Genomic DNA, 27,510 nt, shown 5'->3' with positions numbered 1-27,510 from the left:
GGGGGTGAGAGGAGCCAGGTGACTATGGGGATCCCCAGAAGGAGGAAAGAAGGGCAGGGTGGGGACATGAGGGTGTGGGCGAAGAAGAAAGGTTCTGGGAAGAGACATTTGTTTAGACCCGCACGGTCCAATACCGAAAACTTAAGCCACACGTGGCTAGTCTGAACCGAGACGTAAATGTAAAACACACACACCAGATTGCAATATGACAAAAAATATACACTATCTCATTTAATCCTTTTTTTTTTTTTGGAGACAGAGTTTTGTTCTGTTGCCCAGACTGGAGTGCAATGGCATGATCTCGGCTCACTGCAACCTCCACCTCCTGAGTTCAAACAATTCTCCCGCCTCGCTCTCCTGAGTAGCTGGGATCACAGATGTGTGCCACCACACGTGGCTAATTTTTATATTTTTAGTACAGATGGGGTTTTGCCATGTTAGCCAGGCTTTTCTCAAACTCCCAGCCTCAAGTGATCCACCCACCTGGGCCTCCCAAAGTGCTGGGATTACAGGCTCACCCCGCTACAGGTGTTACTGTACATCAGTGGTCCCCACTCCAAGTGGTTCTGTCACCTAGAGAACATTTGACAACATGGAGACATTGGTTGTCACATCTGGGGAAGACGGGCAAGTGTGGCCAGCATCTAATGTGGCCAGGGATGCTGCTAAACATTCTGCAGTGCCCAGGACACCTCTCACCACAATAGAGACTACGCAGCCCAGAAAGTCAGCAGCGCTAAGGTTGAGAAACCCTATCCTGCTGCAGACTAAATCACAGTAGTGCTGTTCATCCCAGAGCACGGTTCCTATGTGGGGTGAGGGCGGGGTAATGACTGGCCTCTAAGCACTTCATTAGGCAGGTGTGGCACAGGTGAGCCAGTAAGCACAGAACAGCCTGCTGAAAGCCGGGGGTGGGGAGTGCGGAGGACTGCAGAAAAGTCCTTTTCAAGAAGTGGCCATGCTGGGAAGGGTGACTCACATCTGTAATCCTAGCACTTTGGGAGGCTAAGGTGGGCGGGTCACTTGAGGTCAGGAGTTCAAGACCAGCCTGGCCAACTGGGTGAAACCCCATCTCTATGAAAATCACAAAAAAATCGCCATGCGTGGTGGTGCACACCTGCAGTCCCAGCTACTCTGGAGGCTGAGGCACGAGAATCACTTGAACCCAGGAGGCACAGGCTGCAGTGAGCAGCGACTGCACCACTGCACTCCAGCCTGGGTGACAGATTGAGATCCTGTCTCAAAAAAAGAAAAAAAAAAGTTGCCTTATTTTAAGAAAGGGGCACTGCCTAAGCCTACTCTCCCCTAAATCCCAGCTCTCTTGCTCACCCCGCCAGGGTCAGAGCCAACTTTGCCTCCAATTCATAGTTCTTTGAGAATCCTTCTAGTATGCCTTGAGGCCCCAACCAGACTCATTTTGAAAGCTTCTATGTAAATACAAAGTGCTCCTAAATCCATATCCTCAGGAATGCTTAATGGGCATTAAGCCTAATGGGCTCTGAACCCTAAACAACTGTGTCCAGGTATGGGGCAAGAGCTTGGCAAAAGCAAAGCTCTGTTGGGTGAGGTGGCTCATGCCTGTAATCCAGCACTTTGGGAGGCTGGGGTGGGCAGACCACTTGAGGTCAGGAGTTTGAGGCCAGACTGGCCAACATGGTGATACCCCGTCTCTGCTAAAAATACAAAAATTAGCCCCACGTGGTGAGGCACATCTGTAATCCCAGCACTTTGGGAGGCTGAGGCAGGTGGATCACCTGAGGTCAGGAGTTGGAGACCAGCCTGGCCAACATGGTGAAACCCCATCTCTACTAAAAATACAAAACTTGGCCAGGCATGCTAACGCATGTCTGTTATCCCAGCTACTCAGGAGGCTGAGGCAGGAGATTCGTTTGAACTCAGGAGGTTGCAGTGAGCTAAGATCTCGCCACTGCACTCCAGCCTGGGCAACAAAGGGAGACTCGGTCTCAAAAAAAAAAAAAAGTCTTGGGAGTGGGTCTTGGCTCAGAAAACCAAGGTTTGTGGCTGAAAGGGGCCTTACGGGCTGCCTATTTCAACTCAGAGAACAAGCTGAGGGCCAGAAAAAAGTCATATGAGGTTACACAGAAAGTCCCTTGATATTAATTTCTATTGTCAATTAACTGAACACAGTTCAGTTTTCCTTTTTAAGGAATTAAGGGGGTTCAGCTCTGAAGAGTAACATCTTCCAACAGCTCCCAACAGAGCCCACGATCCTGAAATCGTCCATTTATCTACCTTGTAGCTTTCACAAGCCAGTAGCTGTAGTGTATAATTATCAACTTCACTCTTTTTAAAAAAGTTTTAAGATATTTTTTTAAATGTCTATCTGCTCTTAAGGTGTCTTTCCTGCAACATGTCTCGGCCTTTGAGGCTGGGGGACTTTGGCTGACCAAGGGCTTCTTAGTCCTTCACTCTGCGTCTGTGAAATGAACCTGATTCTGCCTCTGATCTCCGAAAGAAAACACGGACTCTGCCCTGGGCAACACACTGAGTCCTGAACTTGAGGTCACAGGGCAGGTGTGAGGAGCAGAGAGCACCGAGTGAGAGGGAGGCCTGTGTCATTCCACACACAGGGGGGCAGTTCCTCCGAGGTCGGGGACAGGAGAGCACAGGGATCCAGCGCCAAGCGCAAGGGTCCGGAGGAGCCCAGAGAGTGGGGGCGGGGGTTAGGTCCCAGCAGGTGGGAAGGATTCCGGGAGCAGACCGCAGGGATCATGAGCAAAGCTGCAGCAGGCACAGGGAGAGGGGCCCCTGGAGAAGCTGGGGACAGGCTGGAATGGAGACTTCTTGGAGGGAAGGGCTGTCAGGGAGACCTCCTGGGGAGGAAGAGGCGTTCAGGAAGCTCCGGGAGGCGGCGCGGCCCCGGGGCGCTACCTCACCTGGGGCTCGGCCACCACGCTCTCGGCCGCCGCCTCTGCCCGCGCAGCGCGAGCACAGCTCGCCAGCACCTCGAATCCTGATGGATCGTCGGGCGCGGCTCCCAGCAGAGCTGCCTTCACAGAAGTGGTGCCCAGGTCAATGCCGAGGGTGATCCGGCGCGCAGCCATGGTCGCCGCCACCCGCACAGCTCCTGTAGGCAGCCAGCCGCCCCACTACCCCAGTCCGCGCTTTTCACCCGGGAGGGCGGGGAAGGGGCGGGGATTCGCCCGCCAAACTTTCAGTCACATCGAACTTGGCGGTTTCTCGTCTTCCCATTGGCAGGAGGAGGCGGGCTTCCACGCAGCCCTCTAGGCGAGCCCCGCTATAGGCGGAGAGGCGGCGGAAGGCGGGACTTAAAGGAGGCCCCGCCCCGCAGGGCTCTGAATTCCGCGCACTGGAGCGCGGTTTGAGCCCCTCTCACTAAAGGAACCGAGAGGCGCTGGAGGCTCCAAGAGCCTCTGTGTGTGTCCCCGGCAGCGGCCTCATGCTGCCTCACGCCCGAGCCCCGAACCCCGCCCCGCCCCAGCCTCGCTCTGCCTGGCCGAGACGCGTGGAAACTACAAATCCCAGAGCTCACCTCGCCGCGATCGGCGAATCAGGTGGCGGAGGTCAGGTGACCGCGGACCCGCCTCTCCAAAGTCCGGCCGGCCCCGGGAACGCGGCGCTTCCTGGAGCTGCAGCTGGCGAGGCTCCTGCGTCCGGCGAGGTCGGGTCCTCCAGCCTGGGGGGCTCAGGTGAGAGCGGGCGCGGCCTCCCCCGTCTCCCAGGCGGGCCCCTAGGGGCGCAGCAGGTCGGCAGGGCAGCCTCCCGCGGTGCAGCGTCCTCAGCCGCGCCGGGCTCCGTTCCCCGCCACCAGTGCTGGCCTTGCGACCCCGGACACGCCCCGGGTGGAAGGGCCCGGGCGGGGGTCGGTGGAGGCCCGGACAGCGGGCTGCCGGGTGGGTGCGGTCCCCAGCCCTTCCCTTCTGCTCAGTCTTGCAGATTGCTTTGGAGACGCTGCGAGGACCTTTGCGGGAGCGCCGGTGGACGCGCGGAGTGCGGGGCTCACGGGGACGAGACCCTACCCTCTCCTCCGGGTTTTCACGCTGGACGGAGGGAGGACCTGAGCCCTGCCTCTTCCAGTACCTGCGAGGAGGATAACCTTGCTTTGTGGGAGCTCGCTCGGCGCCCTGAGCAACAGAGGTAGCCACTTTATTATATCATCGTTTCTCAATCTTGCTATTCCTACCCACCCCCTCGTAAAATTTAATACCGCTGGTACACCCTGTATTTTTTATGTGACCACAAACCATTGTAATAGCTGTTTTCACCACCCCCTCCCCCTACCCCCAGTCAGTTTTTTCCTTTTTTTTTTTTTTTTTTTTTTTTTTTTTTTTAGATGGAGTCTAACAATGGCACCCAGGCTGGAGTGCAGTACTGAGATGGAGTTTCCAGCCTCTTGCCCAGGCTGGAGTGCAGTGGCTCCATCTCAGCTCACTGCAACCTCCGCCTCCCGGGTTCAAGTGATTCTGCTACCTCACCCTCTCGAGGAGCTGGGACTACAGGCGTGTGCCACCATGATCAGCTAATTTTTGTATTTTTAGTAGCGACGGGGTTTCACCATGGTGGCCAGTCTGGTCTCAAACTCCTGACCTCAGGTGATCCGTCCGCCTTGGCCTCCCAAGGTGCTGGGATTACAGGCGTGAGCCACGGTGCCCAACCCATCCCCAGCCAATTTGAGTCTCACTTGACAATGCGTGCTTTATATCTCCTCATTTAAGTCCTATGAGGTAGTTACCACCGTCCCTGTTTACCCCCACAAGGTTACATAACTCATAAATTGGAACCCAGGTTCAAGCGTGTCTCCAGTGCACACAGCCCTTAACCACTACCTGTATACCCTCTCCAGAAGCAGGAGACCCAGGGAGTCCCCGATGGTAGAACAGAGGACAGGACTAACAACTCATACCTGGCAGAGGAGAGCTGCCACAGGATACCCCCAGCCCCAGGTTGCTCCTGGGGAGGGACTGAATGGGTGAGGGGCTTCTTGAAACATGTGACATCCAAATGAGGCTTGGGAGATAGTTAGAACTTACACAGGAAGAGCATGCCAGACAGAGTCTGTTGTCAAGAGATGCTTTATTTCTGTCTTGTAGCTTTCACAAGCCACTACTTGTATGTCATTATCAATCTGATTTTTTTTTTTTAATTTGAAACAGAGTTTCACTCTTGTTGCGCAGGCTGGAGTGTAATGGCACTATCTTGGCTCACTGCAACCTCTCCCTCCCGGGTTTAAGCGATTCTCCTGCCTCAGTCTCCCGAGTAGCTGGGATTACAGGCACCACACCTGGCTAATTTTTGTATTTTTAGTAGAGATGGGGTTTCACCATGTTGACCAGGCTGGTTTGCAGGAGCCCTGGGAGGCTGTCAGGGTGGGAGGACCTGAGCACTGTGTGCCGAGGCAGCGCAGAGACCAAGCTACAGAAATCCATGCTGGCCTGCCTGCTGTTGACTCACAGTTCACCTGCTGTGTGTTGGGGATACAGGAATGCAGCACCCCATCTTCCACGCTAAGCCAAGGAGTCGCTCTGGGCTCATCCCTTCCCGAGTCCTCCTCGTGAGGTGACCCCAGCCAATCCTGGAATGGTGACACTTGTCAAATGAAAAAGTCTTGCTGGGCATGGTGGCTCACACCTGTAGTCCTAGCACTTTGGGTGGCTGAGGCGGGCAGATTGCCTGAAGTCGAGAGTTCAAGACCAGCCTGGCCAACAGGGAGAAACCCCATCTGTACAGAAAATACAAAGTTAGCCAGATGTGCTGGCACATGCCTCTAATCCCAGGTACTCAGGAGGCTGAAGCAGGAGAATGGCTTGAACCCAGGAGGCAGAGGTTACAGTGAACCAAGATGGTGCCACTACACTCCAGCCTGGGCAACAAGAACGAAACTCTGTCTCAAAACAGAAAAATTTTTTTTTAAGTCTTAAGGGTCAGTTGATATCATCAGCCCTTAGACTCTTATCGCAGGATAGGAAAGGAAATTGATTTCCTTGAGATTGGTAGGTTCACAAGGTCAAATATCTGACCACAATTTTAATAACTTTTGGAGGAAAGGAATCTCAAGCCGGTAAAACCGCATTGTTTCTTTCTGCTAAGCGGCAAAAAGCAGTTGAAGAGGGGAAAATTCAGGTCTGTGTTCACTTCCTCAGGAGGGCACTTTACACAACCCATTCAGCCGCTCTGAGCCTGCTTCCCTGTATAGCAAAGAAAGATAAGTCATCTGTAGGTGTCCTTCTGAGGCTGTGATGCAAAGGCCGTGAGGTCAGGGCAGTGACGTGGGAGTCCTTTATGAGCTGTCCCATGCCATGGCTCCAGAGGGCAGATTTTCTACAGGGAGCTGAGCTGATTCAATAGTCATGTGAACTTCTCTCTTGCTATTTTTCTTCCTAGTTCTGAGAAATCGGGAAACATGACAAGGAATTGGCTGACTATTTTTATCCTTTTTCCCCTGAAGCTCATAGAGAAATGTGGTAAGTTTAGAAATGGCATGTCAACTTTGTAAAGAGGGAAATGGTGGCTGGAGAAAGGAGTAGTCTGACCTGTTTGTTGCTAAGGATTTAGTAGCATGCAGACCATGTGTCTCTGTCTGCCCTTCGGCCATGTGGCCACTGGGGTGGTGGGGCAGACCCAGGTCTGAGACCCAGGTGTTTCCCAAAGAGGCAGATGGTCCCACAAATAAGTGGCCTGCCCTGGTATCTCTGTGCTTTTGCTGTATCATCAAAGTGAACAGGTGGTTCTCAGAGTCAGACCATGCAGCTAATTCTCAGAGTCAAACTACAGAGCCCAACAACCTGAGGTAATGTCTTAAAGAACGGCTGAGGCTACAGCAGTGGCTCACACCTGTAATCCCACAGCTTTGGGAGGCCGAGGCAGGAAGATCTGTTGGGGCCAGGAGTTTGAGACCAACCTGGGCAACATAGTGAAACCCCACGTCTACAAAAAAAAAATTGTAAAAAAAAAATTAGCTGTGTATGGTGGCTTGTGCCTGTAGTCCTAGCTACTTGGGAGGCTGAGGCAGGAAGATCACCTGAGCCCAGGAATTCAAGGCTATGGTGAGTTATAGTTACACCACTGTACTCCTGCCTGGGTAACACAGTGAGACCCTGACTTTAAAAAAAGAAAACAAACAAACAACAACAAAAAAAAAACGATAAAATGAGGCCGGGCACAGTAGCTCACACCTGTGATCCCAGCACTTTGGGAGGCCGAGGTGGTGGATCATGAGGTCAGAAGATAGAGACCATCCCGACCATGGTGAAACCCCATCTCTATTAAAATACAAAAAACTTATCTGGGCATGGTGACAGCGCCTGTAGTCCCAGCTACTCAGGAGGCTGAGGCAGGGAATCACTTGAATCTGGGAGATGGAGGTTGCAGTGAGCCAAGATCGTGCCACTACACTTCAGCCTGGCAAAAGAGCAAGACTCCGTCTCAAAATAAACCAATAAATAAATAAATAAATTACAAAATGAGGCCAGGCGTGGTGGCTCATGCCTGTAATCCCAGCACTTTGGGAGGCCGAAGCAGGCGGATCATGAGGTCAAGAGATCGAGACCATCCTGGCTAACATGGTGAAACACCTGTCTCTACTAAAATACAAAAATTAGCTGGCCATGGTGGCGCGCGCCTGTAGTCCCAGCTACTCAGGAGGCTGAGGCAGGAGAATTGCTTGAACCCAGGAGGCGGAGGTTGCAGAGATCGCACCACTGCACTCCAGCCTGGCGCCTGGCCACAGAGTGAAACTGTCTCAAAAAAACAAAAAGGCCGGGCGCGGTGGCTCACACCTCTAATTCCAGCACTTTGGGAGGCCGAGGCGAGTGGATCACGAGGTCAAGAGATTTAGACCATCCCGGTCAACATGGTGAAACCCCGTCTCTACTAAACATACAAAAAATCAGCTGGGCACGGTGGCGCGTGCCTGTAATCCCAGCTACTCAGGAGGCTGAGGCAGGAGAATTGNCCCTGACTTTAAAAAAAAAAAAAAAAAGAAAAGAAGAATGGCTGCGCCCCTGCCCTGTGGACCTCACAGAGAGAGTCCTGGGTCCTGGGAAACACCAGGGAAGAAGAAGAGGTGGCACAGATCACCTGGGGAGTCTGCCCGGTGATCCCCCTGTAAGATGAGAAAACTTTTCCCTTAGAGAGGGGCTGAGGAACAGGGCGCAGCAGCCCAGCAGGGCTAGGGGTCACGTGGAGCACACTTGGGATGGAGTTTACACATCCTCGTAGGAGGACTGACCTTCAGCGCTGGCCCTTTTGAGGCCCGTGCCCGCCTAGCAATTCTCCCACTGCCCAAAACATCTCTGGAATTCCTTCCGGAAAGAGCCATGTTTAGCACTTCAAGGGCACTGGGCCCATTAATTTGATCCTCAGCTTGCCTGTTGGGTCAAATACAAAAAATGAGATACACCTTAAATTCCCATATCAAGTGAACCTTGACAGACAGTGCAAATCCTCCCCAGAGTCTAGACCCCGCTGTTATCTGGCGTCTTGAACCTCAGGAAACAGTGGCCACCTCATCATCTCTTCCGGGTTTGTTGAACAGTCAGTAATGTTTGTCTGTTGTCACGAACCTTTCGGATAAGCAATTTCCGGGAAAAGGAGGTCCTTCAGCCCCTGGAGCCCGGTGTTTCTCAATGCAGATGTCAGTGTCAGAACCCTGTCACCACCCTGCTGGATCAGACTTTGTGACACTGGGGCTGGAGTGTGTCTGTGTCCCCCGGATGTACACACACACACTTTAAAGCCCTATTAGTAATTTCATACCCTCCCCTAAGAGAAAAACAGAAAATCCAGCTACCACCACCCCAGTTACTCCGAGGGGAAACAGGCCCAGAGAGGGTAGAAGGCTTTCCCAAGTCACACAGCTTGAAAGTAACAAAGCTGGGACCCGCATAGGATCTGTGCTGCATGAGATCACTTTGCCTCCTTTCCTGAATGCCATTAGAAAAAAAGAATGCGCAGGGCGTGGTGGCTCACGCCTGTAATCCCAACACTTAGGGAAGCCGAGGTCAGTGGATCACCTGAGGTCAGGAGTTTGAGACCAGCCTGGTCAACAGGGCGAAACCCCATCTCTACTACAAATACAAAATTAGCTGGACATGGTGGTGCATGCCTGGTGGCTGAGGCAGGAGAACCCAGGAGGTGGAGGTTGCAGTAAGCCGAGATCACGCTACTGCACTCCAGCCTGGGCTACAGAGTTAGACTCCATCTCAGAAAAGAAACAGAAGAATGGAAGCCACCATCAAATCAAGTCACGGGAACTGGATTTCCAACCTCATCCTGCCCTTGCTGTTTCTTTCTTCTCTTTGCTTCGGGGAGTAATGGTTAAGGACCATAGGTCAGATGACTGGCCTTCAGAATTGTCTGTCTCTGACTTCTCTGGGTGGAATCTTGAGGCAGTGCAGCCTCATGGCAAAAGCTGGGCTTTGGACTAGACGGGCCTAGGTTTGAGTCCTGCCCTCACGATTTTCAAGGTGTGTGGGTAAGACTCCTTTCCTCTTAGAATGCTCAGTTTCCCGAAATCTAAAATAGGAATACAGCTAGTGCTCGACTTACGACCACGATTGGTTCCGACAGACCGGTCGTAACACGATTTGGTCATAAGTTGAGTAGGCTATATGCACGCAGAGATGGTAGTGCTGCCGGAAGCTGGTCCGCGCTGTCGTACGCCCAGCTGGGCAACGTTTGCGCTGCCAGACGCAGAACAGTCGTGGCTAGCGATTGTGGTCGTAAAGTCGAATGGTCGTAAGTTGCATAGGTCATAAGTCGATCAATACCTGTAATAATGCCTGCTTCTCACTGTTGTAACAATTAGAAAATGGGAGCTAGGAGTGTAGCACAGGGGCTGGTACAGGAGGTGCAGAGTGGGCGAGAGGCCTGTAAGAATTAATTTTAAAAACCTGGCCAAGCACGGTGGCTCACACCTGTAATTCCCATACTTTGGGAGGCCAAAGAGGGAGGATCACTTGGGCACAGGAGTTTGACGCCAGCCTGAGTGAGACCCCATCTGTACCAAAAAAAAAAAAAAAAAAGATTTTTTTTTTTTTTTTGAGACAGAGTTTCGCTCTTGTTACCCAGGCTGGAGTGCAATGGCGCGATCTCGGCTCACCGCAACCTCGGCCTCCTGGGTTCAAGCGATTCTTGTGCCTCAGCCTCCCAAGTAACTGGTGTTACAGGCATGTGCCACCACACCTGGCTAATTTTGTATTTTTAGTAGAGACAGAATTTTATCATGTTGGCCAGGTTGCTCTCAAACTCCTGACCTCAAGTGGTATCCCTGCCTTGGCCTCCCAAAGTGCTGGGTTTATAGGCATGAGCCACCATGCCTGGCCCAAATTTTTTTTTTTAATTAGCTGGGCATGGTGGCGCATGCCTGTGGTCCTAGCTACTTGGGTGGCTGAGGTGGGAGGATCACTTGAGCCTGGGAGGTCGAGGCTGCAGTGAGCCATGATCATTCCAGGTCACCACTGGATTCCAGCCTGGGTAACAGAGCCAGACCTGTCTCAAAAAAAAAAAAAAACGAAAAACAGATTCTCTTTAGGGGGAACTTAGGATGGCGTCATGACTCATTTTGTAATTCTGCTACAATGTGAAGATTTCAGAGTTTCTGGGGCCAGCTTCCTAACTGCCTCCCACCTTGTAAGAATGCCCTGCAGGCCGGACGCGGTGGCTCAAGCCTGTAATCCCAGCACTTTGGGAGGCCGAGGCTGGTGGATCACGAGGTCAAGAGATCAAGACCATCCTGGTCAACATGGTGAAACCCCGTCTCTACTAAAAATACAAAAAATTAGCTGGGCATGGTGGTGCGTGCCTGTAATCCCAACTACTCAGGAGGCTGAGGCAGGGGAATTGCCTGAACCCAGGAGGCGGAGGTTGCGGTGAGCCAAGATCGCGCCATTGCACTCCAGCCTAGGTAACATGAGTGAAACTCCGTCTCAAAAAAAAAAAAAAAAGAATGCCCTGCAGTGGTCATGTGACGATAATAATGGCAACATTATTTAGCATCGGGGCTGCGGAAAACACGTTACCAGCATTGCTGCATCTTGTCTTCACAGTGACTCTGAGATAGGGCTTGGTAGTCTCCCCATTTTACAGATAAGGAAATGGAGGCTCAGGGAGGGTAAGTACCTTACCCTTGGTCACACAGCTAGGAAGTGTCAGAGCCAGGATGGAACTGTGTGACTTTGGAGCCCAGTATCTCAGTTGCTGAGCACCTCAGTTTTCTGTGGTGCTAAAGAAGGGGGAAATGAACATTCTCTGATCTGGTTCTTGGAGAGTTCACAAACTCTTACTGTATTTTATTTTGTTGTTGAGACAGAGTCTCGCTCTGTCTCCCAGGCTGGAGTGCAGTGGTGTGATCTTGGCTGACTGCAACCTCCACCTCCTGGGTTCAAGCGATTCTCCTGCCTCAGCCTCTGCGGTAGCTGGGATTGCAGGCACCTGCAACCAGGCCTGGCTAATTTTTTGTATTTTTAGTAGAGATGGGGTTTTGCCATGTTGGCCAGTCTGGACTCAAACTCCTGACCTCAGGTGATCCACCTGCCTCAGCCTCCCAAAGTGCTGGGATTACAGGTGTGAACCACTGCCCACAACCTCCTGTTTTATAATGCACAGATCGTAGGAGCTCTGTGGCCATGTGGATCTCCTGCTCACCCAGACCTCCACTGCCTCCAGCAGAGCCCTCGGGATCCAGAGGTCTGGTTGGCTGCCTGGCATCCCTTTCAGCATCCCGTCCTGAGCAGTGGCTGGTTCTGGGCTGGCTTATCTGGCACGGTCCTCAGCTCTGGGCAGAACTGAACTGGCAGTACAGGAAGTCCTGCACCACCCCAGCTATGCAAGCCCCTAAGAAAGCCTCGGAATGACCTCAGAGCAGTGAGCCTGAAAAAGAAGGGTAGGGTTGCCACAGCAGCCTCCAGGCCCTGAGGCTCCACGTGAGGAACGGCCTGCCTTTTGCCCCTATAGCAGCTTGGCTTCCGCAAGGGCCAGAGGGCATCATGTTCTGAGGAGCCCAGCCAGCTGGAGATGGGGGCCTGTGGGAGTCTCCACCTAGGGACCTGCAGGCTTGGGACCGAGCTTGCATCTGCATTCCGGTGTGCTGAGTACAGAGAAGGCAGCTCTTAGAGTCTGAGAGGCTCCGTGTAGCAGAGCCTGGCCTGGGAGGGCAAGTTGCAGCCTGTGATCTCAGAGGAGATCGGGTTACAGAAGAGAAACTACCAAGTAGGAATATTGAGGCGGAGAATCAGAGGTCGAACTGGGTAACTTAAGTTTCCTTCTGGGCTGGGCACAGCCTCCCAAAGGAGGCAGAGGCGGGCAGATCACCTGAGGTCAGGAGTTGGAGACCAGCCTGGCCAACATGGTGAAATCCCGCCTCTACCAAAAATACAAAAATTAGCCAGTGTGATGCTGCATGCCTGTAATCGCAGCTACTGGGGAGGCTGAGACAGGAGAATCACTTGAACCCAGGAGGCGGAGTTTGCAGTGAGCAAAGATCGTGCCACTGCACTCCAACCTGGGCGACAGAGCAAGACTCTGTCTTGGGGAAAAAAAAGTTTCCTTCCAACCCAAGCATGTAAAATTTCAGATCCCAACTCATCTGCCTTTGAGGGGTCTGAGTGCAGGGGTCTGGGTGGGCGACAGCCGGGCCTGCTAGCAGCCTCTGCCGTGACAGGTATCCTCTTCATCACAGCCCTGCGCCTGCTTCCCCGCTCGGCCTGGATCATGATCATGACCTCTAGGCTGTGTGTAACCCTGAAGGCGGGCAGGTGGGGGAGGTGAGATGGGCAGGTGTGTTGTGGGGCCTCCAGCACGCTGGGGAGCAGGGGTGGGGACGGGGCTGCCCTAAGAATACAGGAAGGACAGAGAGGCTGACTCAGTCCTGCCACCAAGGTGCTCTGGGCGAGCTGGCCTCAAAAGATGATTTGCTTTCTTTTTTTAAGAAAATCTTTTGTAGGGACAGGGTCTCCCAACCCCTGGGCTCCCGTGATCTCTCACCTTGGTCTTCCAAAGTGCTGGGTTTATAAGCCTGAGCCACCGTGCCCGGCCCCAGGATGGTTCTCTAAGCCCCAGACCTGCTTCCCCCTCATCTGGGGGCCTGTTTGTCATCTTTATTCTGAGATAACACCTTAAAGCCAAGAAGAGATCTTTTTTTTTTTTTTTAAAAAAAAAGATGGGGTTTCACCATGATGGCCAGGCTGGTCTTGAACTCCTGACCTCAGGTGATCCACCCACCTCGGCCTCCCAAAGTGCTAGGATTACAGGCCAGAGCCACCGCGCCCGGCCGCCAAGAAGAAACCTGAGACTGAAACAGCTATTCATTCACCCTTCCTTCTCCAGCCCGCACACAGATAGCCTCAGGAAGGGTCCAGAGCCGGGGAGCTGGGTGAGTCAGGGAGCCCAGAGGGTTCCTTAGAAACTCATTAGCTGGGCCCGTGTGTGTGTCTGAGCGTGCAGGAAAGGGGTTGGCCCGGTTCTTCAGGGCCATTTTGACATCATGAGCAGAGGAGATCCTGCGCTTTCCATCTGAAGAGGTGGTTCAGGGCTGCCTTTTACATTCCAGATCATGCGTGGATTCCTTTGTGGTGATTCTGGGGCTCCATGTTCTCTAACGATCTCTGAGTAACTCAGCCGCAGACTCTCAGAGCCTGTCCTTGCAAGGGGAGGAGGTGGCCCCGGCATTTCCTCACACCTGTAATCCCAACACTTTGAGAGGCCAAAGAGGGAGGATCACTTGGGCACAGGAGTTTGACATCAGCCTGAGTGACATACTAAGACCCCATCTCTACAAAACAAATTTTTTTTTTTTTTGGGACACAGTCTCACTCTGTTGCCCCAGCTGGAGTGCTTCTGCCTGTCTCTGGCAGCAGGTGGGGAAAGAACCTCACCAGGGCCTGTGTTAGCCGGCCCATCACGGAATAGGGCCCATCACGGAATAGGGCTCATCAGGGAGTCCGCGCTCAGGCGTTCAGATGTCGGGGATTTCACCCCAGTGTCCTGTCATGGCCCAAGCTCTGACCTGGCGCCTCATGTCACTGATTTGGGTCCTTCCAGAGTCAACCGTCAGCCTCACCGTTCCTCCCGTTGTAAAGCTGGAAAATGGCAGCTCAACCAACGTCAGTGTCGCCCTGCGGTAAGTTCCCAGGCCTGGCGCTGCGCTCAGCCCTGCTCAGACCCCGCAGCTGGGTCAGGGTTGACCCCTGGCCAGTCTGTTCCGATTTCAGATGTGCTGCTCTTGCCTCTTACCTGTGAGACAAGCCATAGAGAAAGGGATAGTGGCAGCTCTGGGCCGCAGGGTGCGATCGCAAAGGCTGACCCCAGCCTGAATCTTCACTTCCCCTGGGAGGAGAAGGAAGGGGCGCTTTTCCCAGACACGTGGGTCCTTTCCCAGCGTGGGAAGAGTCCTGCGTGACCCGCAGTTGATGCCAGACTTCAAAGCGATTGTAAGACTAAACGTTAGAAGAGATTCCTAAAGGTCAAGGGATAGGGGGCTGAGCTGCTGGACGGCACTTCTGAGGTTGCTCTCCAAAGCAGAAGTGGCCGCGTCGGGTGACGCCGCTCACACTGGGCCTGGTGTGGGAGTCTCACACGCTGCTTTCTGCTGGCTGGGGCACAAGCATCGCGACCTAGGCCGGTCGGCACCAGGAGACTGCCTCTGCCTTCTCTGCTCTCAGCTGCTTTGCCCTGTCCTTGCCTCCCGGCTGTGAGGATTCCCTGATGAAGACCTAGAGTCCTGTCCTCTCTCTATGCCTCTCCCCCTGCCTCGCCTCCTGCCAAGTCTGACCTGAAACCAAACCCCTAGCTAGCCTGCCCTTCCCACCCCTACCTCCTCCTGTCTCTGCACCTCCTCCCCTGCAAACGTCACAAGTCACCCTCTTACCACAACTCTCCAGACCGCCGAGAGGCCTCCCGCTGTCTTCCAAATTAACTCCAAGCTCCTCACCCCAGAGCCGGGGCCCAGGAAGGGCTCCCAGCCTTCTGCAGTCAGATGTCTATCCCAGCTTTCCAGGCACGCACTGCTCCCTCCTCACGCCTTGCCTGAGCCCTCTCCTCCTCCAGTCTAATGCTGGTCCTCACACAGGGCCCTGCTAGGAACCCACACCCCCCGGGAAGCCTTTCCCACCGGAGCAGGGAGCCACAGTCCCCGGCCTCCAGAGGCCTCATTTGTCATTACACCCCGTTTGCTTTCTTCTGTGTTCTCACCCTACCCTGAAGGGACGGACATCTGGTCTCCTGGTTAAGACAGGAAAGCCTGTGGAGCAGGATTTCCACCCGGCTACCCCTCGGGTGGAGCATGTAGCATTTCCTAAACCCGATTGCATGAGATTGGAAGGCCAGATGTGAAATCCAGAGGGTTGGTTGAGCTCTCACTGCCCCTGCTTCTCAGCAGTAATTAGACTCTTGTCCTCCACAGGCCACCATTAAATGCAACCCTGGTGATCACTTTTGAAATCACATTTCGTTCCAAAAATATTACTATCCTTGAGCTCCCCGATGAAGTAAGTAACCAATCTTAACTGATGGGTAGGGAAATGCTAGGTAACAAAACACATTCTAGTTAAGAGCTGGTGGAAATAGATCTCCTAGGCGGTCCCTGTTCCGTCATCCCAGAAATCTGTCATTTTGGCTTTGTTTGTCTCTTTGGGAATGAGGATTGTATGCCATCAGATGGAATTAACAAGGTGATAGTGAGAAACCTGAGGCAGAAACGGTTCTGGAAATGTAAAGGTTCTTCATGATTTTTGGCTGGGTACGGTGACTCACGCCTGCAATCCCAGCACTTTGGGAGGCCCAGGCAGGCAGATCACCTGAGGTCGGGAGTTCAAGACAAGCCTGGTCAACATGATGAAACTCCATCTCTACTAAATTAAATACAAAAATTAGCCGGGCATGGTGGTGCACACCTGTTATCCCAGCTACTCAGGAGGCTGAGGCAGGAGGATCACTTGAACCCAGGAGGCGGAGATTGCAGTGAGCCGAGATAGCCCCACTGCCCTCCAGCCTGGGTGACAGAGTCAAACTCCATCTCAAAAAAAAAAAAAAGAACCAGCAGCATTGGACTTGCTTAAAAACACAGCACCTCAGGCCCGTCTCAAACCTACTCACTCAAAGTCAGTGCCCTAGCAAGATCCCCAGATGGTATGAGTCCACATTAAGGTTTGTGAAGCCCCATTCTGAGACACCACTGGTTGGGTGTTGATTCCAAAACCCAGTACCAGAGGTCGTGTGGTCTAATAGCAGTAGTTTTCAACATGTATCTGTTTGTGTGTACCCTGCTTCCACCTTCCTGAGAGTTTGAGCCAGTTGCTATTCAATTGGATAAAAAACATCCATAGGGGAGGTGGTAAACGGGTTTAAAAACCAAGATGAATGCAAGTCAGTCAGGATGCATAACTTCTGAAGAACTGTTGTACAATGTGGTGATACAGTTAATGATCGTGCATCATTGCATACCTGAAATTGCCAAGAGATGAGACCCTAAATGTTCGCACCGTGGCTGGGTGCAGTGGCTTGCACCTGTGGTCCTAGCTACTCCTGTTCTCACCACGCACACACAAAAGATAAGTGTATGAGATGATGCATACGTTAATTAGCTTGATTTAGTCATTTCACAATGTATGCATCTACCAAAGCATCACCTTGGGTACTGCAAATATACACACTTTTTATTTGTCAGTTACACCTTAATAGAGCTGGTGGAGGCAGGAGGAGGAGGAGGATGCAGGGATGAGATCGATATCCATGAGGCATGTCGTGACCACGTGGTGAGGCGCGGGGTACTTGTAGGAATGGGCTGCAGATCAGCTGTGAGCCCCCCAGCAAGCATACAGGAATGAAACACGTTCTGTCTCAAGCATGTGGGAATCTGTGATCTGAAAAATACAGCATCACTTACCGCAGTGATGTGCATCTGTAGTCCCAGCTACTTGGAGGGCTGAGGCAGGAGAATCGCTTGCGCCCAGGAGTTCAAGGCTGCAGAGAGCCATGATTATACCACTGCCCTCCAGCCTGGATGATGGAGTAAGAATCTGTCTCTAAAAAATGAAAAATAAAAATAAAATGCTGTATTTTTATATAGCATTGCTGAGAGCAGGGTCTCAGAGCATCCAGCCAAAGGGACCCTGCATGAGAGGGAGGTCTCCCCTCTCCATGAACACCTTGTTAGACAGCGCCGTTCCCCATAGCTCTCCTCTTGCCCGGGGTGTGAGGCCAGCATGCAGAGCCAGTGGGTTCTAACAGCACAGCCCTTTGATAAAATTCAGATTAAATTCAGACTCTGGGAGAAACATGCTGATTGCTTCATTTAGGGCCAGATATCTAAGTCAAAGTGTCATCTTTTTGTTTTTATGTATTCGTGTTTTTTTGTTTTTTGGAGTTTTTATTTTTTAGTACAGTGGCATGATCTCGGCTCACTGCAACTTTTGCCTCCTGGATTCAAGCTGTTCTCCTGCCTCAGACTCCCGAGTAGCTGGAATTTCAGGCGCCTTCCATTAGGCCTGGCTAATTTTTGTATTTTCAGTAGAGACAAGGTTTTCCCATGTTGGCCAGGCTGGTCTCAATCTCCTGACCTCAGGTGATCTGCCTGCCTTGGCCTCCTAAAGTGCTGGGATCACAGGCATGAGCCACCACACCTGGTGAAAGTATCATCTTCTGAAGATCAAAGGCAAACATAATGTTAAGGAAAGGAAATCTGACACCAAAAAAGCCTGGACTATAGGCGTTCTTGAACATGAAGCACAAGTAGATCCAGCAAATCCACAGTGTCAGTCAGGGCAGCAGTGACCCTTGGGGCCAGAAGAGGCTGGAGGGAACAAGTGGGGGCTTCTGAGGACTTGGGAATGTCTCATTTCTTCATCTGGGAGCTGGATGCATTCAGGCTGTAGACTTTTCATCAAGCTGTGATGTGTGTACTTTTCTACCTATATGTCATAGTTCAGTTTTTTAAAAAGTCTTTAACAGTAAGAGGCCTGGCACGGTGGCTCACATGTATTCCCAGCACTTTGGGAGGCTAAGGCTGGTGGATCATTTGAGGTCAGGAATTCAAGACCAGCCTGCCCAACATGGTAAAACCTCACTCTGCTAAAAATACAAAAATGAGCCAAATGTTAGTGGCACGTGCCTGTAATCCCAGCTACTCGGGAGGCTGAGGCAGGAGAATCATTGGCACCCGGGAGGCGGAGGTTGCAGTGAGCCAAGATCGTGTCATTGCATTGCAGCCTGGGTGACAAGTGAAACTCCATCTTAAAAAGACAATGTTGGGGGCTGGGCACGGTGGCTCACGCCTGTAATCCCAGCACTTTGGGAGGCCGAGGCCGGTGGATCACGAGGTCAAGAGATCGAGACCAACCTGGTCAACATGGTGAAACCCCGTCTCTACTAAAACTACAAAAAATTAGCTGGGCATGGTGGCGCGTGCCTGTAATCCCAGCTACTTAGGAGGCTGGGGCAGGAGAATTGCCTGAACCCAGGAGGCGGAGGTTGCGGTGAGCCGAGATCGCGCCATTGCACTCCAGCCTGGGTAACAAGAGTGAAACTCCATCTCAAAGAAAAAAAAAAAGACAATGTCTAGGGTCATCCATGGCACATAGGAAGTACTCAGTGAAAGGCAGTGACTATCATTTCATTCTGTCTTATATCAGTCAGTCTACTGATTGTCTCCCTGCCTAGTTCCAGAAGGGATTCAGTGGCCACTTAACCGACATGCAAACAACGTTGCAAGGAGGATCTGTTAAAAATAAGAAAAAGTGAGTGACAGGAAAATTACAGAGCCAGGAGTGGCACGTGTCGTGAAGACGTAGCTTGCAGGATACAGGCCATGCGTTGGACTCCAGGCTTTGCAGCAGCCGCCACACCATTTCGCTTGTTCTGCTGAAGCCCCTGATTTCTGGTGCTAAGAACAAGGAGGCAGCCCTTCAGAGGTCCTCGTTAGGAAGCCGCTGCAGGCTGCGGCAGAGCGCCCGTAGTCCCAGCTCCTCAGGAGGCTGAGGTGGGAGGATCGCTCAGGCCCGGGAGTTGGAGTGATCAGTGAGCTACGGTCGTACCACTGCACTCCAGCCTGAGCTACAGAGCAAGACCCTGACTCTTAAGAAGCTGAAGCTGGCTGGTGTGAAGGTAGTGAGTTATCTCAACTGATTGTTGACAGTCAGTTACAGATCAAACTCCTTGTTCTACTCTTTCCCCGCTTCTCACTGCTGCACTTGGCTAGTCTTTAAAAAAAAAAAAAAAAGCAGCCACTGCAATCTAATAAGCCAGATCCTCACAGTCCCTGCAATATGGGTGGACTGTTATCCAGGGAGCACAGGAGCTGGGGACCAGGGGAGACAGTGTGGTTCAGTAAGGATATCATCCTGTCCTCCACCACTCCAGGAGGATTTAAGAGCCTCAGGAAGGGCTGGGTGCAGTGGCTCACACCTGTAACCCAGCACTTAGGGAGGCCAAGGTAGGTGGATCACACGTAAGGTCAGGAGTTTGAGACCAGCCTGACCAACATGGTGAAACCCTGTCTCTGCTAAAAATACAAAAATTATCCAGGCATGGTGGCGCATGCCTGTAATCCCAGCCACCCGGGAGGCTGAGGCAGAAAAACTGCTTGAACCCGGGAGGCGGAGGTTGCGGTGAGCTGAGATCGCGCCACTGCACTCCAGCCTGGGTAACAAGAGTGAAACTCATCTCAGAAAAAACAAAGTCTCAGGAGGAGTGCTTGGGAGATCGGATGTTGCAGGCAGGCCCCCGGGTGCGTTTTCTGGAAGCAGAGCATTTGCTAAACGTTGGGTAGCAGCAGAGTGAAAGCGCCCTCCGTGCCGAGTGTCTCGTGTGTGCCCCGCCTCTGCTTTCTCTCTTGGCAGCCAGGCTGGACACAGGGCAGACGAGCTTTTGTGGACACTGAGGAGCCTCATGGCGGTGAAGTAGAAGTGATCGTATTGTGTAGCACAGTGGCCCAGCTTGCTGCGTGCCAGGGTCTGTGCTGTGGCCTTTCTGGACATCCTGTTATTCATGGAAGCCCTGAAAGGTAGACACTTTTTTTGTTTTTCTGAAAAAGAGTTTCGCTCTTATTGCCCAGGCTGGAGTGCAATGACGCAATCTCGGCTCACCACAGCCTCCGCCTCCCAGGCTCAAGCGATTCTCCTGCCTCAGCCTCCGCATGTGCCACCATGCCCGGCTACTTTTGTGTTTTTAGTAGAGACAGGGTTTCACCGTATTGGTCAGGCTGGCCTTGGAACTCCTGACCTCAGGTGACCCACCCGCCTCGGCCTCCCAAAGTTCTGGGATTACCGGCGTGAGCCCCCACACGCAGCCAAGGTAGACAATTTTGTTAACTCATTTTACAGATGAGCAACCTGAAATCAGAGCTTGAATAACTTGCGGGAGGTAACGTGCTCAATGAGAGGACAAGAGCCATTCCTCCTTCCCTCAGAGATAAGCCAGAGGAGGACATGAGGACAAATCCACACCTCTGCTCAGAAAGTCTCACGCAGGCCAGGCGATGTGGCTCACACACAGCACTTTGGGAGGCCAAGGTGGACAGATCATCTGAGGTCAGGAGTTTGAGACCAGCCTGGCCAACACAGTGGAAGCCCATCTGTACTAAAAATACAAAAATTAGCTGGGCATGGTGGCACACGCCTGTAATCCCAGCTATTCGGGACTTGGAAGGCTGAGGCAGGAGATGAACCCGGAGGCGGACGTTACAGTAAGCCAAGATGTCACCATTGCACTCTGGCCTGGGTGACGGAGGAGACAACTCTATCTCACCAAAAAAAAAAAAGTCTCGGCCAGGTGTGGTGGCTCACACCTGTAATCCCAGCTCTTTGAAAGGCTGAGGCGGGTGGATCACTTGAGCCCAGGAGTTCAAAACCAACCTGGGCAACACAGTGAACAGGGAGTGCAAGGGGCAGGAAGGTGGGGCTGTGGGTGATGCGTCCCTTCGTTCCCTGGCGTGTAGCATGGAGCTAGATGCCAGCAGGGCCCTCTGCAATTGTACATAGCATCGGATTGAACCTCTGTCTTCTAACAGGTTGTGGTGCCTCCCGGAGTGACAAATTCCTCTTTTCAAGTGACATCCCAAAATGTCGGACAAGTTACAATTTATCTGCATGGAAATCACTCCAATCGGACCGGGTAGGCTGGCCTGAGCGCGTGCGGGCCTCACATGACAAGAATCGGGCCGTGCTGGGTGCGTGGGAGTTTCCTTCGGAAGCCCAGCCTCGGCTCATCCGTGTCCCCAAACCCCCTTCCAGCCCGCGGATACGCTTCCTGGTGATCCGCAGCAGCGCCGTCAGCATCATCAACCAGGTGATTGGCTGGATCTACTTTGTGGCCTGGTCCATCTCCTTCTATCCTCAGGTGGTCATGAATTGGAGGCGGAAAAGGTAACCCGCTGGGCCTGTGTGCAGGCTGTCTTGGCACCTCTAGGAGCAGGGTGTTCCAACAAGGCTGGGATGGTACAGCCTCAGATACCCCCCTCTGCCCTTCCGCCTGCTTGCCTTTTCCAGAAAGCTCTCCTGGTGGGACAGCTCAGAGAGCCTGGGCGGGACTCCAGCGCTGGGCATTTCATCTGTTGCCCAGCTCAGCCCCTCCCTGTGAAAGCAACAAAATGGGGCTCCTTAGTCTAGTGGAGATTGGCCAGGGGAGGGGGAAGTCCTCCCTGAGTCTGCTCTGCCCAGGCCCATCCGGCCCCGGAGGACTGCAGTGTCAAGTCCTGTGTGAGGCAAAGTGGTCCCACTGTGTGCATCCACGTGCAGTGAGGACACAAGCTGTCCTGCCAGGGCCACGTGGGCCTCCTGGGGGGTGGAAGCAGAGAGCCGGGAGGGGGATGCTTTCTTCAGCAGGCCTCCCAACTTCCCTCTGGTGCCAGGACTTGAGGAGCAGAGAGATCTTAGCATGGGAGAAAGGGAGGGAGGAGGGGAGTGGCGCTCGAGAGCAGGGATTGGGTGGCATCCATGGTGGTAGCAGGAGGAACCAAAGGACAGGGCCGAGCCCTCCTTCCCCGCCGCCTGGGAGCCTGTCCCTCCCGTTCGCTGCAGTGGCGCCATCCTCGCCCTGCCCTGCCGTGCCCCTTCCCACCCTCCACCCCTCCGCAGCGTCGTCGGGCTGAGCTTTGACTTCGTGGCCCTGAACCTGACGGGCTTCGTGGCCTACAGCGTGTTCAACATCAGCCTCCTCTGGGTGCCGTACGTCAAGGTATGGCCTCACCTGCCCCACAGCCCTGCCCCTGCGGCGTGGCAGCCCGGCGCCCCTCACCACCCAGCTTCCCCCCCGCTAAATAGGAGCAGTTTCTCCTCAAATACCCCAATGGAGTGAACCCCGTCAACAGCAACGACGTCTTCTTCAGCCTGCACGCCGTCGTCCTCACTCTGATCGTCATCGTGCAGTGCTGCCTATATGAGGTGAGTCCAGGCCTGGCCCCCACGGCTGCCCGGCCAGCACCCGCCACCCAGCTGACCTTTGACACAAGACGCGGCAGACCCTGGGAAGGGAAGGGGTGTGCGTTCATTCGGCCAGGGCCCGTGTGGGCATAGTACATACCTGAGTCCAAGCCCTCAGAGTCCCCGAGTCTGCGGTGAGGGACTCGGAGAAGCAGTGATCAGACTCAGGCCGAGAGCCATGCGCAGAGAAGCAGGCAGCTCATGGAGGAGGCAAGGCCCTGAGCCCACCAGGGAGGGGGGAGGAGGGCGGAGAGCAGACGAAGACGCTTGCCAAGCCCTCCAAGGATGAGTCAGGTTCCCACGGAGGAGGGGCGGGGCCAGGGTAAGCTCCTATGGGGTCCAGTCATGGAGGACAGGGGCATTTGAGAGGAACCCTGAGCAGGTGGGTGCAGCTGGGCTTCAGGGTGCCAGGAAGGGCAGGTCCCAAGGGGTCAGGAGGGCCCCGAATGCAGCCGGAGGGACCTGCGCCCAGCCTGGCTGCTGGAGGCCGTGGGTGTCAGCAGGGCAGGGCCACGCCAGGGCTGGGTCGGGAGACCGCTGCTGGGACAGCCTTGCTTCACTTCTCAGGGAGTTCACACAGGACGGCCCGCTGGGGGCTGTCTGCTCCCACCTGTGTGAACCTTCCAGGCTTTGTTAGCTTTTGGTGTGAATTGAGAGTGAAGGAACACTGTGGGGCCGTGCTGAGGGAAAGGCAAGACTGGGGGCCAGATTCCTCAGATCTCGGGCTGCCCCAGCTCTGGGAACGAGGCAGTGCCTGGCCGGGAGAGGCACCAGGCCTCAGAGGTCGGAGCCCTTGTCTCCACTGCCCTCCTCCTCCGAGTGAGTGGAGGGGCGCCCAGTTCTGCCAGGTGGGAACAAAGCAGACGGGAACATGAGAGCCCAGTGGCCTGAGTGGAGACCCCGATGATGAGAAGGGGTGGTTGGTGTGGGGATGTGACCCTGCCCAGGTGTTGATGCTTTCTGTGACCCAGATGTTCCCCCCCATGACCCCAGTGCAGGCCCCCCTCACAGGGGCTGCTTCAATGCCAGGGTCCAGCCTCTGTGCCCCCCTTTAAGTCCGCCCTATCCGGAGCCATCCCTGCTCAGCCCCAGCGTCCTCTGTGGGAGTCTGCATCTCTGCCCTCTCCTCCTGCCCCCAGCGTGGAGGCCAGCGCATGTCCTGGCCCGCCATCGGCTTCCTGGTGCTGGCGTGGCTCTTTGCGTTCGTCACCATGATCATGGCTGCGGTGGGGGTGACCACGTGGCTGCAGTTTCTCTTCTGCTTCTCCTACATCAAGCTCGCGGTCACACTGGTCAAGTATTTTCCACAGGTACTTCCAGGGCCTGGTTCACATGGCCGGCGTGGGAGGGGTGAGAGGTACACCGTCCGGACCCTGCTCCTGTGCGCCAGCCCCTGCCAGGGCGAGGAGACAGGACGGAAAGCCACAGGGAGTCGGGGAACCCAGCAGGAGCGGGGCATGGGGAAGCCAGCCTGCCACTCTTCCTCTGGCTGGAGTCACATGAGGTCTTTAGGGGAGGCTTCTGGGACCCCATGCTCCCCTGAGCATCAGACGTCGTGAGGGTGGTTCCCCTTCCGACACCCCAGTCTTTCCTGATGCCTTTGGCTCTGCCGCCACCACTGCCTCCATTTCTACAGCAAGGGCAGCCCCGGGGGCCACAGTGGAGACGGGAGAGGTGAGGTGGGGGGAGGGAGCCCCCTGTGCAGAGCTCTGCCCCTCCTAGGAGCACAGCCGTCCTCTTCAGACCCGGGGACTCCGGGCCAGCACAGCTGGGACAGGGTCGGGCTGCAGTTGCGGCACCTGGGGATGTAGAGCCTCATTTAACTCACCCCATTCCCCGAGGGAGGAGCCCCGTTCCGTGTCCCCAGCCCTGGGAGCCTCGTGTTTTCTGCCTTGGGAGGGACAGGGTTCGAGGGGGAGGCGGGGCTGCGCTCAGGGCAAGCAGGACTGAGTTCTATGGACAAGGAGGCGGCGGCGTTCCAGGCCGGGCAGCCTGCACAGAGGTGGGGGCCAGACAGTGCGGGGTAGTGAGGGCACGGGCTGCTGGAACAGTACTGAGGGTGTTGAAGCCCGGAGGCCGGGCCAGGGCCCTGGAGCTGGGGAGGGCTTCCGAGGAGGGGACGATTTGGGGAAGTGGGGCTCAGTCCCTGAGGGTGGGAAGGCTTCGGGCCGAGAAGCTGGGGAGGCAGGTCCCTGGGTTGGAGGCATTTGGAATTGTCCGGGACTGGAGGGGCAGCAGCAGGTACAGAAGAGGGAGAGCCAGTACACAGTCGGGACCCAGTGGAGGCTGACTTCGAGGCCAAGACCTGCCTTGCGGGGGAAGGGAAGGTCGCAGCAGTCAGAGGACCCTCAGGGCGCTGCTGCGTGGCTGGGGGAAGGAAAGGTGGCAGCACAGGACACACGGGGTTCTGTGGCGTGGGAGGATGGGGAGCACAGCCAGTCAGACTGGGGCACATCCCCCACAGACCCACTTCCAGACCCAGGAAGCCTCCGCCAGGCCTGCGGCGGGAGTTAACCCACTCTACAGATGGGGAAGCTAAGGCTAGAAGTAGGCGCTTGCCCCAGGTAGCAAGCTCCAGTGACGGAGCTGGGCTTCCAAACCAGCAGTCCGGCTCCCCACCCAGTCCCTAAGCACAGCATGAAGTCCAGGCTGAGGGGGGACAGCCTTCACTGGAGGTGAGAAGAATCGTAGCTGCTGGGAAACTAGCCTTGTCCCCAGGGACGGGGAGGAGCCAGGAAGGCGGCATCTGGCCTGCCTCCACTGGAGTTGGGGGGGGGCCTTTGCTTGCTGTACATGCAGATGAGGCCCCTGCCCCCAGGACCACGCAAACTGTTTTTGGCCAAGGCCTGTCATAGCCCAAAGGTCACTGTGTTCCCTGGAGCCATGGCCCAAGTGGGAGGAGTGAGAACCGCTCTTGTTTGGAGGGACAGTCACGAGGTGCGGGAGGCAGCCGCCCCCCCACCGCCCTCCATGTGTCTGTCCGTCTGGCCCAGGCCTACATGAACTTTCACTACAAAAGCACTGAGGGCTGGAGCATCGGCAACGTGCTGCTGGACTTTACCGGGGGCAGCTTCAGCCTCCTGCAGATGTTTCTGCAGTCCTACAACAACGGTGAGTCAGCCGCGGTGCCCCCGGGGCCCTCCGCCAGTCTCCACCCCCGCCTGGGATCCAAGCCCAGCCGCCCCCACGGACAGACCCATTAGGAACCTTTGTAGCTGGCGGATTTGTGGTTTTCTGGGATTCCCACCTCCCACCACCCGCGTGCTCCAGCGGCCTCTGGAGCCGCCAGCCTAACCCCAGCTTCCGTCCCCCGCTGCTCGCAGACCAGTGGACGCTGATCTTCGGAGACCCAACCAAGTTTGGACTCGGCCTCTTCTCCATTTTCTTCGACATCATCTTCTTCATCCAGCATTTCTGTTTGTACAGAAAGAGACCGGGGTACGACCAGCTCGACTAGTGCCCAGGGACCCAGTGTACACAGCCCCAGGCCTCGTGCCCGGTGGGGAAGACCCCACGCAGCGAAGGCCGCAGAAGTGGCTGGGCCCTGGCATTCAGGGCCGACTCAGTGCGCGGACAGAGGGAACGCGCTGCTCCTTGGGGCCAAAGGTCTTTCAGCAGCCTGCTCTCGCCCGGGCCCGCCCCAGGCCTCCCCAAACAGGCACGCGGCACCTTCGTCTTGATGCCGCCATCTCTCTTTTCTTTAAGGCTCCAGGCAGCGTGCACAGGCTCTGGCAGCCGCCTCAGGCAGGACTGGGCAATGAGCTTGCAGCCGAAGGCCTTGCCCCAAACTACCAGCGTGTCTGGGAGCAGCTTGAAGGGCTGACCTTCCAGCCGGGAGTGCCAAGGGCACTTTGCTGCCACCGTTGTGTTCCCAGAGACCAAGCAGCCAGGCGCCGTGGCCAACGGACTCAGAGGTGCTGGTGGAGGGGCTCAGACTTCGGGTTAGGACTCTGGGCTCGGACGTGGGGTTCTTTCTCCGAAGGCCACTTTCCTGACGCACTCTTTCTACATAACTGAGCGCCCACGACTGCAGTAACAGCTGGCCTTACCCAGAGCATTGCTGAGCCCTGAGGTGTCCACCAGATAGTTCTGGATTGGAGTCGCACCCAGCAGATTAGCATACTAACTCCCATCAGGGTTTTTGGAGGGCCGTTTGAAGTGGCTTACGCTCTTCTGCCCTCTCTCCTACCTCCACTTTCCGTCAGATGAGCCCCATCCGAACACACCCAGCTGCTCCTTACCCAGTGTCTGGGGTACAGGACACACCTCTCTCCCGCTACCGGTCTGTGCCTTAGAGGTCTGTTAGGCCTGCCAAAGAGCGACCAGCTCTCCTGGAGGGAGGACACGCCCCCTTCTTCTCGCTTTCCCCAGACCCCTACTAGAGGCTCACCAATTTCTGGCCTGTTCTGGAGCCTCAGAGAAGTATTTGTACTTGAGATCACCTTGCACAATCTGTATGGCCCAGCCCTCATCTCACACCCGCTTCCCCCCACCCAAAGCTGTCGTCCTTTCTGTGGCGGAGGGGAGGGTCCCAGAACGTGCCTTCTACAGGACTTGAGTTTCAGTCCACTGAGTTTTATTCTACAAGATCAGCGCGAGGGGCCGGTTATCCTGAATTAAAACCTGACTCCTGTTCCTTTCTGCACTCTGAGCGTTTGCTATACAGAAGGCAGGTGTGCTGGCCTTCGGAGCCAAGTGCCCTTGCTCCCGTCACGTAAAGAAGCTCGTAAGGTTGTGGAGTTTGCTGACCCGAGGTGGCTGCGTGCTGACCCCACACTGCACTGGGGAGCCCTCTTGGGTAGCGCAAGACGCCCGCCCACCCAGGGCCAGGTAGGTCTCCCAGGCACCATGGCTGTCTATTACCACGGCACGCCACTCATCTGGATGTGAGTGGGGCGGCTGAGGTCCTGAAGGGCATACCAGCACTGGGAGCTGGGGCAGTGGGGGTCCCACTCCACCTTCTTCCTGTCTTGTTCTAACAAACATCAGAGAATTTAAGGGCTGGTTTCTGCAGAGCAGAGACTTCGGCCAGACCAGGTCCATAGACCTGTTTCACTCATGCCACCCAGTAAATGTTACTGGGTGCCATACTTTAATTTTAAAAATGAGAGATTCCAAA

The 27,510-nt window shown here is 54.8% G+C and overlaps 2 protein-coding genes and 2 long non-coding RNA genes across 7 annotated transcripts in view; 2 read left to right on the top strand and 2 right to left on the bottom strand.

Moving 5' to 3' along the window:
• The window catches only part of SHPK (sedoheptulokinase), a 32,096-nt gene extending 28,944 nt beyond the window's left edge, over positions 1 to 3,152 (bottom strand). For 2 of the 3 annotated variants that reach the window (XM_017512211.2, XM_017512209.2), the window contains exon 1: positions 2,895 to 3,114. In XM_017512211.2, the coding sequence (XP_017367700.1) occupies positions 2,895 to 3,065 (171 nt within the window). In that variant the 5' untranslated portion in view covers positions 3,066 to 3,114. Of the gene's footprint in view, positions 1 to 2,894 lie in introns of all 3 variants that reach the window. The other variant, XM_017512210.2, reaches the window with a different exon arrangement.
• Positions 3,153 to 3,331: 179 nt separating this feature from the next.
• Positions 3,332 to 27,036, top strand: CTNS (cystinosin, lysosomal cystine transporter). Of its 2 annotated transcripts, XM_017512202.2 has the most exons (13): positions 3,333 to 3,671; positions 3,911 to 4,119; positions 6,364 to 6,443; positions 14,020 to 14,098; positions 15,380 to 15,464; positions 20,981 to 21,084; positions 21,204 to 21,335; positions 22,047 to 22,146; positions 22,233 to 22,352; positions 23,531 to 23,701; positions 25,385 to 25,502; positions 25,715 to 25,829; positions 26,097 to 27,036. In XM_017512202.2, the coding sequence occupies exons 3-13, from the start codon at positions 6,383 to 6,385 to the stop codon at positions 26,212 to 26,214; spliced, it is 1,203 nt and encodes a 400-aa protein (XP_017367691.1). In that variant the 5' UTR covers positions 3,333 to 3,671; positions 3,911 to 4,119; positions 6,364 to 6,382; the 3' UTR covers positions 26,215 to 27,036. The 2 variants fall into 2 exon arrangements, with proteins under 2 accessions (XP_037588603.1, XP_017367691.1); XM_037732675.1 differs by lacking the exon at positions 25,715 to 25,829 and having other exon boundaries at positions 3,332 to 3,671; positions 26,097 to 27,034.
• Positions 7,125 to 9,966, top strand: LOC108291745. Its single transcript, XR_001820029.1, has 3 exons — positions 7,125 to 7,183; positions 8,413 to 8,415; positions 9,929 to 9,966. It is a non-coding gene; the product is annotated as an uncharacterized LOC108291745 (long non-coding RNA).
• On the bottom strand, positions 13,045 to 14,496 carry LOC108291744. Its single transcript, XR_001820028.2, has 2 exons — positions 13,265 to 14,496; positions 13,045 to 13,112 (listed from the first exon to the last, which is right to left on the bottom strand). It is a non-coding gene; the product is annotated as an uncharacterized LOC108291744 (long non-coding RNA).
• Positions 27,037 to 27,510: the final 474 nt, after the last annotated feature.

The sequence above is a fragment of the Cebus imitator genome, unplaced genomic scaffold (genome assembly GCF_001604975.1).
Source record: "Cebus imitator isolate Cc_AM_T3 unplaced genomic scaffold, Cebus_imitator-1.0 Scaffold464, whole genome shotgun sequence".
Lineage (NCBI taxonomy): Eukaryota > Metazoa > Chordata > Mammalia > Primates > Cebidae > Cebus > Cebus imitator.
The sequence above is the reverse complement of the archived record's forward strand: the minus strand, read 5'-3'. Positions and strand labels throughout refer to the sequence as shown.